This window comes from Chelonia mydas, chromosome 1 (genome assembly GCF_015237465.2).
Source record: "Chelonia mydas isolate rCheMyd1 chromosome 1, rCheMyd1.pri.v2, whole genome shotgun sequence".
NCBI lineage: Eukaryota > Metazoa > Chordata > Testudines > Cheloniidae > Chelonia > Chelonia mydas.
In genome coordinates, this window is record NC_057849.1 from 275,302,192 (window position 1) to 275,314,803 (window position 12,612).

At 42.4% G+C, this 12,612-nt stretch overlaps 1 protein-coding gene across 5 annotated transcripts in view; it reads left to right on the forward strand.

The window, feature by feature from the left end:
- PPFIA2 (PTPRF interacting protein alpha 2) overlaps positions 1-12,612 on the forward strand; it is a 610,761-nt gene that overhangs the window by 465,693 nt on the left and 132,456 nt on the right. For all 5 annotated transcript variants that reach the window (XM_043547102.1, XM_043547080.1, XM_043547089.1 and 2 more), the window contains one exon: positions 10,820-11,041. In XM_043547102.1, coding sequence (XP_043403037.1) covers positions 10,820-11,041 — 222 coding nt within the window. The remainder of the gene's footprint in view (positions 1-10,819; positions 11,042-12,612) is intronic.

A 12,612-nucleotide genomic window follows, 5' to 3' on the forward strand; every position in this document is an offset into this window, starting at 1 on the left:
GGGGAGTCGCTGTGGTCAACTTGCTGCTGTGAGGACAGCCAGGTAACTCGAACTAAGATCCTTCGACTTCAGCTACGTGAATAGCGTAGCGGAAGTTGCATATCTTAGTTCAACACGCCACCACCAGTGTAGCCCAGGCCTTAGTCTAAAGAGAGGTGATTGGCATAATATGACCTCATCTGATAGTATTTATTTCATTTCCCTTCCGATTCCTGTACTGAATAATTAAGATTGGTTCCTTTGTTGTATGATGACCTGGGAAGTATGTCTCTTTTGGCTTTCCTTGTAAGTTCTGTTGGTGATGTTCTGACTTTTTTGATCACTCTTCAGGTAGAAGGGATCATCTGTGTAACTACCATTGCTGAGGGTAATTTGTGTTTTTTCTTAAGACTAAGGCCAACATTTTCAAACTCCAGTGCCTAAAATTAGTTATTTTAGGGACATTTTCCCCAAATCTTCTGGAATGTTTTACCTTCCCACCCTACCCCTCTGCTTCATTTTTTACATTTGCACACTGGATAGAAGTATGAGTCTTAAATATGTGATAGGTTTTTTAATGAGTTCTGCTTCTGAGCGCATCATTACTTCCACAATAAATGTTTGGGAACTCCTCTGCAGAAGGCAAGCACAATGTAAGATACACACTGAAGAGGATGATTGTTACACCTCAGCAGTCATAGTCAGCAGTTCTCTGAAAGGCTGACCTAAATGGCACTTTCACTCTCATTTTAAATGGCAGTAACTACCACCTTTTTTGAGGATAATCAACTATGGAGGAAGAGTTTTGCTTAATTGAATAGTGCAATCCTGTTGCCCTGGGCCAAGATGTTACCCCTGAAGGATGGGGAATGGAGGCAGGACATTCTTGGGCTCAGTCAGCTAGAGCCAGATGTTCCTAGTATGAGTCACAGATCTCTAGCCTCCCTGATCTACTGTAGCAACAGTAGTTTAGAGATCATGCCCCATGCTCCTTATTGCTGCGCTGCCTTTTCCCCTCCTGTTATTTCTTTGTTCCAGTCTGAATCCCTCTATTTTTCCTTAGTGAAAACTAAACCCTAGGATGTGTATTGCCAGAGATGGACTGTGAGCCTACCACCTGCACTGGCACGTTGAACAGACACTAAACATTCACTGCCCTAGGTAGCACCTTTTCGGTTACGACAGTACAGCAGACTGTTTTCCTAACTGAAACTCCCCAGCTGTTTGGAGTGGTGCTGGTGACACATCCCTGAAAATTGACACAACTGGCAAACGTTACAGCTCCCTCCTGGTCAGCAGTATCTTTATTTCCATTGTTACTAGATTGTCATTTACAGCCATGTTCCTCCACCACCAAAAAATCCTCAGGAACTACAAGTGGGTATTCTGTAACCATAGAAGGTAGAAGAGTTAAAGAATTCATGAAGTTCACTAGAGACATTGTTTTACCAATCTACTTAATTTTAAAGCCCCTCAGAGACTATGTTAATGGGTGTTAGTATAAAACCCTAGGATTAGAAAATGTTTCTACGAAACTGCTCATCTACGATCCAGCTCTCAGATCTGGTGGTAATGCGTGGCTATTAGTGATTTATTTCTGTTTAATTTCATGTATGACTGAATTTCCTTGACCTTTTTTCTCATATTATTTTATAGTGCTATATGATTTTAGTGTACATTCTCATCCATGATATATAACAATGCATATTTCTTTAATATTTTATTTCATAATTTTGGTGAATCTTTTAAATTTGAAACAATTTGGTTAAAATTATTTACAGTATTTTATTCATTTCAAAAGGCCGTGCCATTTACTTTGCTATCCAGTACTTCTCTGCTTTCTCTTCAGTTGAGAAGTCACAAAACCCAGAGGCCAAGCTTTGGAATATGCTATTCTAGCAGCAACATCTGGCTCTTTGGCAGTCTCTCTTAGGCAGTAGTTTTTTCTGCTTTGGAGATGCTTCTGGGTTTGTCATATATGTCAACAGCAAAAGGGCTGCCAGGGCTTTCTTCACATATTATTTCCTTTTCTTTGGCCTGCTTTTTCACAACTGCATCACACTGTTGACTCATATTCAATTTATGATCCAGTATAACCCCCAGTTTCTTTTCAACAATACTACCACGTAGCCAGTTATTTCCCATTTTGTAGTTGTGCATTTGATTTTTTCCTTCCTAACTGAAGCACTTTGTCTTCACTTATGAAGTGAAGGCTTGTGAAGCCTAGCAAAAACAAGGCTGCCGAAAACAACATGGTGAAGAGCTGTGGAAGCTGAGCTGAAAAACTTGGGGCACATCTGGTGAACCATTGAAAGACTTGCCAGAAACAGACAGGAGCGAAGGAGCTTCGTCACTGCCCTAAACACCAGAGGCGTAATGGGAACATGATGATGATGATGATGATGAAGTGAAGTACTTTGCACTTGTCTTCATTGAATTTCATCTTGTTGATTGCAGACCAATTCTCCAATTTGTCAAGATCCTTTTGAATTCTAATCCAGTCCTCCAAAGGGCTTGCAACCCCTCCCAGCTTAGTGTCATCTGGAAATTTTATAAGCATATTCTTCTCTCCATTATCCAAGTGATTAATAAAAATATTGAATAGTACCAGACCCAGGACTGATCCTTGACGGACCTCACTAGATATGCCCTCCCAGTTTGGCAGCAAATCATAAACCACCTTATAGTAATTTCATCTAGACTGCATTTCCCTAGTTTGTGTGTGAGAATATCATGTGGGACTGTGTCAAAAGGCTTATTAAAATCAAGATATATTACATCTACTGCTTCCCCCCATCCGGGAGGCCAGTAACCATGTCAAGGAAGGTTTCAGAGTAGCAGCCGTGTTAGTCTGTATCCGCAAAAAGAACAGTACTCCTGTTCTTCATGTCAAGGAAGGAAATTAGGTTGGTTTGGCATGATTTGTTTTTGACAAATCCATGCTGGGTATTTGTCATCCGATGAAGTGAGCTGTAGCACACAAAAGCTTATGCTCAAATAAATTTGTTAGTCTCTAAGGTGCCACAAGTACTCCTGTTCTTCTTACAACCCTATTATCCTCTAGGTGCTTACAAATTGATTGTTTAATAGTTTGTTCCAGTGTCTTTCCAGATAGCAAAGTTAGGCTGATATATAATTCCCCAGGTCCTGTTTGTTCCCCTTTTTAAAGATAGGTACTTTGTTTGCCCTTTTCCAGTCCTCTGGGACCTAACCCGTTCTTCAGGAGTTCTCAAAGATAATTGCTAATGGTTCTGAGATTGCTTCAGCTAGTTCCTTAAGTACCCTAGGGTGAATTTCATCAGGCCCTGCCGACTTGAATACTTCTAATTTATCTAAATATTTTTTAGCTTGTTCTTTCCCTATTTTGGCTTGTGTTCCTTCCCCCTTGTTGTTAGTATTAATTGTGTTGAGTATCTGGTCACCATTAACTTTTTTAGTGAGACTGAAGCAAAATAGGCATAAAGCACCTCAGCATTTGTCACGGTGAAACTGAATATTTCTGTGTTTTCCTCATATCTTGTCTTTTACAAAATTAAAAAGGAATACGTTCACCATCACTAACTTGGACAATTTTATATTTAATTTGGTAACTACTGTAGTCTGCTGTCCTTACTGTTGTTTTAAGTTGTTACATTGTGTGATCTCTGTAACACAGCTTTCCCTTCAGCAGTACTATTGGATTAGACTGAAGTGTGGATATGAAACGTATTGAAAGAAGTTAAGGTATTCAGTGTGGGTCTTGTCTTGTACCTATTCTTGGTCTTGCTTTTATCTTCATTCCTCCCTTCTAATAGCCCAGTAGGCAGATACTTTTCTCATGCTGTTGTATGGGGGGAAGGGACGGTCTGAGGGAATTTTACTGTGGTCCCATGTGTTTATCCTCCTTCCCACTGCTGAATTTGTTATATATTTGTTATATATGTTGCCTATACAAACAGCAGATTGCATTGCTGCTGTGCTTTTGATCTAGAGAGAGAAAAAAAATCCCACACTAATGATGTTGGTTTTCTTTTCATGCTATTCAGCTTTAGGGAATATGGGCATTACATTCCCCTCCTCCTCCTCCCATACACCACTAGCAATTTGAAGATATTTTCTCTGGATCTTTTTTCTTGTTTAATCCCTGTTGCCCTCCATGGCACTTGCTCCCACAGGGTATTTTTGAACTTTGATTTTCTCTGTGGTATGCCTCGTCTGTTGTAACTAATACTATCTCTGCCATCAGATTTGCTTGATAATTCTTTCATCTCTGTTCTGTTTCTCCTCCTGGCTACTATTGCTATATTTGGACAGCTATAAAAGCTTTTTTGTGAGGAGACTCTATCTCTGCACCACTTTATATGGACTGTGATTTTGGTTTCTCAGTCACTGCCATGAGTTTGCTTTTGCTTTTTTTTTTTTAATATAGTGATGTTAAATTAACTTTTGCTGATTCTCTTTGTCCCTCTGGTCCTATAATACTATGTAATATGAAGTGAATATCATTAACTTATGGCTGCCAACCCCAATTTGAGAGAGACTCAGCTTTTTACAAATTCCATAGATCCATGTATTATCTCAGTTGGAAATGAAGATTACAGGGCTGCTTTCTTCTTTCTCATTTTGTTTCCATCCTCTGAATCAAAGCTGCTTCATGTTGAGCTGCACCCAGTGCCCGACATTTCCTCCAGATTGGATGGGATTCTGTGCACTCCGTGCAGCTTTCTACGTTGATGTTGAACAACTTCATATCATTTTTACACATACTTTGGTACTGCCATAAAGGGTGACCTCGCTTTCTGGAGCTGTCACGAATCTCTCTGTACAAAATATTTTTGGGGATACGGTCTCCTCCCGTTCCTCTGACATGACCAAGCTATCGCAATCTCCTCTTCTTAATAGTGGTTTCTAAATGTGTCAGTCCTGTGCACTCCAGCACCTCTGTGTTTGGTATTTTGTCTTCGCACTTTATTTTCAGGACCTTGTGCAGGCATCTCATATGGAAGCTGTTCAGTCTGCTGAAGTGCCTAGCATATGTAGTCCACATTTCTGAAACATAAAGCAGGGATGACAGCACACAAGTCTTGCAGATTCACATTTTCACCTTAGTCAATAGTTTGCTGTTATTCCATGCACATTTCTGTAATGGCCTGAAATTCTGATTCTGTTAGACAGTTCAATCTGAATGTCAAGCTTCCTGCTGATCATAGAACCCAAGAAGCAAAAGCTGTCAATGACACCAAAAGATTTACCCTCCAGAGTAATGGGAGGCATTGGTTCTTCCACCCTTTGGTACATGATCACAGTCTTCTTGAAGCTAATTGTCTACCAAAACCTGTTAAATGATGCAGAAAAACTGCCCAAGAGATTTTGCAGAGAAGATTTGCTGTGGGCAACTGTAGAGAGGTTAGCTGGGGCTAGTCTCTCTCTGGAGTGGCAGGGACCCCCCACTGTCTCACTAAGTTCAGGAGGAGGCCTATCAGTGAATTAGTCTGGCCACAGGGTCTTCCTCTGTGAGGGAAGAAATAAACACAGTTAGTCATAAGCCCAGGCCCTAGGTCAGGGCGGGGCAATGGTGAGTCAGGTGCTCAGGCCCTCAGGGGCTGAGCAATAACAGTATATAAACAGTGAGCCCAGGCCCTACGTCTGAAGGCCTGGGAGAGGGGGAGATTGCCACCTGCAAGTTGGGTGGCAGGGGGGACGCAGGCACTCCCACTCCACTGCGTCCCAGCCCAGGGCCCTAGCAGCAGAAGACCCACTGCTGTGTCAGTGGGGATCTTGGCCGCAACACACTGACATGGGTTCTGGCAGTGTCGCAGCCAGACTAGGGTCAGCTGCCCCCGGGCTACTTCCGGACTCCCCCTCTTGAGGTACCTGGGTCAGAGTGGTGTCCTCAGGGGGGTCCTGCACCATGGGTTCCTCAGGATAGGTGGCACAGGGCAGGCTCGGCAACTCTCCGGGTAGCTGGCCTGGGACAGGCTCGGCAACTCCTCCAGGTAGCTGGCCTGGGGCAGGCTCGGCCAGCCCTTGGGTCCACCGCAGGTCGCTGGGGTTTCCCAACCAGGAGGTAGGCCGGAGGCGTCTGGCCTCCCCAGTGGCTGCTCTCCCACTGAGCTCTGGGTTGGGTCTTTATACTTCCTGTGCCACACCTGATCCTCTGGAGGGTGGGCTCAGGGCTTTCTGGATCCGCCCACTCTGGTGTCCAGAGGGGCTCGTCTCTCTTGGGGCAGCAGAGACCCACACTACCTCACTACAGCAACCATGGCCGCATCAGGCACAAATAGGAAATCTCTCAAAACCCAGCTCTTTCACCTTGGTTTTCACTCTAAACCTTGTGATGTAAACCATCTAGCAGGGAATTAGTCTGGTTTGAAGATAATGCCATCATTACTGTCTTTAAATGCATGAAGAATCAGGAAAGAAGATGTTAAAGAGCACAGGGGGCTATGATACACCCCTGTTTAACACCATTATAAATGCTGGAGGCAAAGTGGGGTTTGGGGTGGAGGCTGATAGCTCATGACCCCTATGCAATAACCTTGCAACCCCGTGAGGGGTCCCGACCCCCAGTTTGAGAGCCCCTGCTGCATACAATACATATAATTTGAAGTACAAAAGGTTTTCAGAACCTAAAATACATTTTAAAACAGAGGTTCTCAAACTTTAGCAACCTGAGGACCCCCAGTTTGATTTAAAATTTTTGTGGACCCCCAAGCCCCACTGCTCAACCCTTGCCCCACCCCTTCCCGAGGCCATGCCCCTAGTCCACCCCCTTCCCTGATGCCACGCCCCCACTCACTCCATCCCCCCTCCTTCCATCTCTTGCTCTCCCCCACCCTCACTCACTTTCACCAGGCTGGGGCAGGGGGTTGGGTTGCAGGAGGGGGTGCGGGCTCTGGGAGAGAGTTTGGGTGCAGGAGGGGGTGAAGTGTATGGGCTCTGGGAGGGAATTTGGGTGTGGGAGGGGGGTGTGGGGTGAGGGCTCTGGGTTGGGAGTTTGGGTGTTGGAGGGATTTTGGGTGCTTGAGGGGGCTCACGGCTGGGGCAGGAAGATGGGGTGCAGCTGTGGGAGGGAGTTTGGGTGCAGGAGGGGGTGCGGGCTCTGAGAGGGAGTTTGGGTGCAGGCTCTGGGCTGGGGTTTGGGGTGCGGGAGAGGGTGAGGGGGGTGGCGCTACCTTGGGCGGCTCCCAAAAGCGACCGGCACATCCCTCTGGCAGCGGCTCCTAGGAAGTGGGCCAAGGGGTCTCCGTGCACTGATCTCGGCCAATGGCTGCAGTTCCCGGCCAATGGGAGCTGCAGAGTTGGCGCTTGGGCCGGGAGCAGCGCATGGAGACCCTCTGGCCCTGCCCCCGGCCTCAGGAACATGCTGACCGCTTCCGGGACTGGCACGGACCCAGGGTCCCCACTCCTCCCCCTCTCTCCCAGCACCTCCTTCACGCTGGGGCACAGCTGGTGTGAAGAAGGCACTGGGAGGGAGGGGGAGGATGGAGATGAGGTAGGGAGGGGGGAGGAGTTAATCAGTGGGGCTCGCAGCCCCTCTGGAGTACACTGGGGGACCCCCAAGGATCTACTTACCTCAGTTTGAGAAACGCTGTTTTAAAATATTATTTAAATTAACTTTCCTGGAACCTGCACCTCTGCTTAGGATGGAAACAGGGTCTTTGGAGATTTCTTTTGGCTCTCTTTCCATTTTTCCCTACCTTGCACCTCCTATTTGCCTATCTGTCTGTCTCAGGTTCATAATGTCCTCTGAGCTCATAGCTCCTATCCTCTCTTGATTTGATCTCAGTTTCCTTTTGCTCTCACACCTCAGACTTCACCTGGCTTCTGTGCTTGGCTTTCAGTCTTTCCTTTGTTAATCTCTACTAACATCACTTCTGCTATTCTGTTTCCTCCCATCTCCACAATGACCTATGGATCTTCATATCTGATCCAATAGTGAAGAAAAATATTAAGAAGTCTGACTCACTTGTTCTGGGATCCAAGACAGAAGTCTTCCATTGACTTCAATGGGTGCTGGATCAAACCCTACAAAGGTCCTAAAATATCTGGTCACTGGTATTGGCTCTCTTCTCTTCTCTTGGTTGACTTGACAACCAAATGTTGCTCTCCTTTGGGTGAGGGACAGAGTGAAACTACAGTGTGTTCTAAGTCTCTTGTAAATGACAGATGGCTTGAAATGTACTGGTACATAGCAATCAAAATGTTCCTTTAACACATTCCAGTTGTACGGTCAAGTTAATGAAAAATACCTTATTGAAACTGCCATAAAACTGATCTAGGTACATGTTACACCACTCAAACTAGACATGATTTATTCATATTGGTGTTAAGAAAGGTATTGATTTTTAGCCAAGAGAGACCCTCCTCCCCATGTGTGTGTGTTGTTGTTGTTGTTGTTGTCTGGATGACAGTGGAGAGAGAACCAGAGGGATGGAGAACATGTAGCGTGGTGAGAGGGGAAAGTAAGTACCCATTACTGTTATTTCAGTGTTGCATGTGGTTTCTAAAAGAAAACAATGATTAATGGCACTAGATGTGTTTCTTTGAATGTCAACTTATTGAAATAAAAGAGAACATGAATATGTTGGTTTTCGACTAACTGCATTCAGCAAATTCTTACCAGAGCTGAACAACAGGAAAAAGTATCTTGCAAGCCAGTTTTGATCAAGACATATAACCTTTTACTATAATGACTCAACTTAACCATGAAATATCTGGGAGTTATCAATGGGGGTTAGGCACTTACCTACCTTTAAAAATCTATCCCTTAGTCATCTACTTCAACATTTTTAGATCATTGATTTCTTTATTTCTATTTTTAAAATTATTGTAATCTCTCAAAGAAAAATGGTGCAATTATTCTTTTCACTTTCACAATTATTTTTCACAGAAACTGCTGGTGAATGTACACTTGTTAGTAATGAAAGTTTACTGATGATGAAGTTGTTATGTTTTTGGTCACGTAAATCAAGTGACCGGATGGTGTTCATGTTTCATATTGGATGGTTGCTTAGTTATATTTTAGCTTCAATTCATCTGAATCCATTTAGGGAATAATATGGCAAGGTAAACACATGATAAAGTTTGTCCATCTGTCTATGACTTACTCCATCTGTCAAAATTGCTGAAATTACTGAATAAAAATAAGGCCCTAAAAGTAACATTATAATAACTATGAGTGGAGAAATTACATAAAGTTCATACACTGGAACAAAAGACAGTGGTAATGTGTTTAATATTGTGGCCAGGTAGTATTTTTATTTTCCTATGCAGTTGCAGCATATGAATGGTAATCGTATGCAAACGCTGTAATTAAAATCATTCTGTCCAACAAAATCAAATGGAAATAAGATTTTCAACTTCTACGATTGTCATTAGTCAGTAGTATCCCAAAGTAGATCAACTTGTTTCAGTAATTAACATACAGTTTAAGCATTACACAAATCACTAGGAAAGTAATTTTGGAGCTGAGCTGTTTTAATCTAATGAATCTTTAGTGTAAAATAATCTTATTCAGTCATCCACAGAAATGCAGATGGTCTTAGTGTAACTATATGGTCTGGGTTTATTTGATAGCTGAGTTGAGCAAGAATATAATTAAAATAATTAAACAAAGTGATTTTCTTTGAATTTGTAAATAGACACAACTGTATAAATATGTAGCGATGCTGGTAATGCAGAAGCAGCAATGGGCAGAAGTATGGATTCTAGCCAGGGCACAGGCAGACATACACCATGTATGCAGTAGTGTACACTTGGTTCTTCAGTGGACAATGGACAACATCCTTGAAGACCAACACCCCTGTGCTCCACTTGGACAGCCTGGGACAATGCAAAGTGGCTTTTATAGCGCTGCTCTATTGAACTCCAGCAACTTGCAGCAACCCATTAGCTGTTTCTCTCCCCCACTTCTCTTTGTGGAGACACTTAGCAGCTACTTCATTGTCTCCCTTCCCACTGAAGCTGGGTTGCAGAAATATGAAGCAGCCAACCCTAGCTGGGTAGAGGGGTGAAAAGAGATGCTGAATAGAGACTTCAAGGAAGATGAACACTGAGGAGGAAGAGACACTGGGAGTGAGACTTCAAGAGAGGACAAAAAGTAGCAGAATCAGCCTGCAGAATGATATTTCTCAACTCCACCCAAACATAATAGATATCTGTCCACCATAAACATACCATTCTGTTAGGGATTGGGGATTAGGGAGATGGTTCTTGGGAGCCATCCCAAACTTCATTGATTAATTTTATATACAGGGTGGAGCCTTGTTGTTTCTTCTGTGCATACTTTCAACATTATAGTTGTCCAGACAAACGGGCCATTGGAGGGCTGCTGTGCATCTGCAGATTTTGTGTGCTCTCTGGTGAATTTTAGCAATGTGATCTGGCTGGCTGAGTAGAGGGGCTGGGAGGCAGGGACTTCAGAGTTCTGAAGTTCCACATGTCCTTCAGGTGTCAGTGCCAAACACAGTTGATCATTTATGTTTACATTTCTTCCCTTATCATTTGTATATACAATACTAAAGTCTTAAAATTCCATCTCTCCTGATGGAGATTCCTTGCTCTGAAGGTTGAATTCTATTGAATAGCGCCAACTTCCTGTAAAAAAGACCCAGTACATAAATAACCACAATTTACACACCCAGTTACTCTAAAACACAACTAATGCACAGTTTAACAGGGCACATATCTTCTATTTCCTTTGTTTACTAGTATCGCTGAATCTCATGTTATTTACACTTAAAATGCCTGTAATATTTTTGTCTTTTAATTGCTGACAGATTTGTTTAAAAAATGCTTCAGGCAGTTTCTACATTATATGATAAATAATGGATGAATACTGTTGTTTCTCTCCCTGCAGCGCCTATCAAATGGCTCTATAGACTCAAATGATGAAGCCAGTCAAGTTGTGGAACTACAGGAACTGCTCGAAAAGCAAAATTATGAAATGGCACAAATGAAGGAACGTTTGGCTGCACTATCTTCCCGAGTGGGGGAGGTAGAGCAGGAAGCAGAGACTGCCAGGAAGGATCTAATTAAAACAGAAGAAATGAACAGTAAATATCAAAGGGACATTAGAGAGGTAAGATGGTTCACCACACGTTCACCTCAGACTTTTCAACAAGCTGTGCATAGGGTATTTGACGTGAGCCAAGCTGGGTAACTCAACATGGCAATCAAGGTTAGCACTGACAGAAATCTTGGAAGTATGTTACACAAGCTTTAATCTTTAAAAAACAAAAAGCACCCAAAATTATTAGAAATCTTTTTACAAAATATCATTCACAAAAACAAAAGTGTGTGTCTCCTCTCAATAAATCTATGTTTCCTCCTCTACAAATTCCCATACATGTCGGACATCCCCTCCACTGAAATATTCGTCCCTGCTCCTTATCTCCTCTCCTCATATATTTGTGACCCCCTCTTTTATAGCCTTCCAGATGATATCATGTCTCCAGGATCAGATTTGCACTGAATCTGTTGCGTATCTTCTCAAAAATATGCAAAGAGGAAAAATCACTTTACTTCCCACCCTCAAGCACGTACAACTGTCTGGCCATTCAATTCAGAATCTGTCAAAATTGCCTTCTCTGTTTTCAAAATCCTTCATGGAATTTTCTTCCTATCTCATAGTCCTTTTCTCTCTCTTTCCCCACATGTTCTTGCCACTCTTCATGCAAGAGACTGTTCCTTTGCAGCTCCAGCTCCATGACACATCCTTTCTGTGTTTCTCAATCTCTTTTAAAATCTCAAATTAAAACATGTTTTATACAGTCTAAGAAATTATATTGTCTCATTATGCTACTCTGATATCTCCCTAGGTCCTTGTCCCCAGCTGCTTCCTTTCCTCATCTGTGCTCTCTGACATTCCCTTTCTCAACTTCTTTCTCCCCTCTCCAGTGAAACATTCATGGTCTTCTGGACATCTTGAGTCCCATCTGGCAGCTTCCTTTCTAGCTGTAACAATGTGCCAATGTTCAAACACACATGCTTCAACCTACAGCCTGTCCTTTTTACTCTAAAACCCAAACATTAATTTACAGAAATAGAATCAAATTGGACTAAACTATCAAAAGCCAACTTTGCTAATATATATTTTTTCCAAACAGATATAAAGGTACCTGCTTGTGTGATCTAACTGGACAGCAGAAGAAACACTTTCCAATGCAGTGACTGAAGTATGCAGTGATAAATAGAGTAGACTGATTTATTACACTTAGGATAAGGGTTTTTTCCTCTCCTCCACCTATGTGGAAAGTAGAAATATCAAAAGATGTTTTAACTAAATTCATTATTTATGTAAGAAAAAAATATAACTTTATTTTCTTTTAACAATCAAGAAAAGGATATTCTAGTTGTTTGGTTTAACCTTTGTTTTAGGTCCAGATTATGCCACCTTTACTTAGGTTGCATAGTACCTTACACTTTAAGTAATCCCACTTATTTCAGTGAGACAACTTAGAAAGTAAAGTATACACAACATGAAGAGTAGCAGAATATATTTATTAATAAGTAATCTCAATGTGCCAAGATAATGCATCAACATTTAAATGCTTCTTAAAACCAGACAAGATTTTGAAGCTAAAACAATTCTCTGCAGGCAGTGAAATTCATTGACATATATTTCTGAGTCTAATAGAAACCTTAAAATGA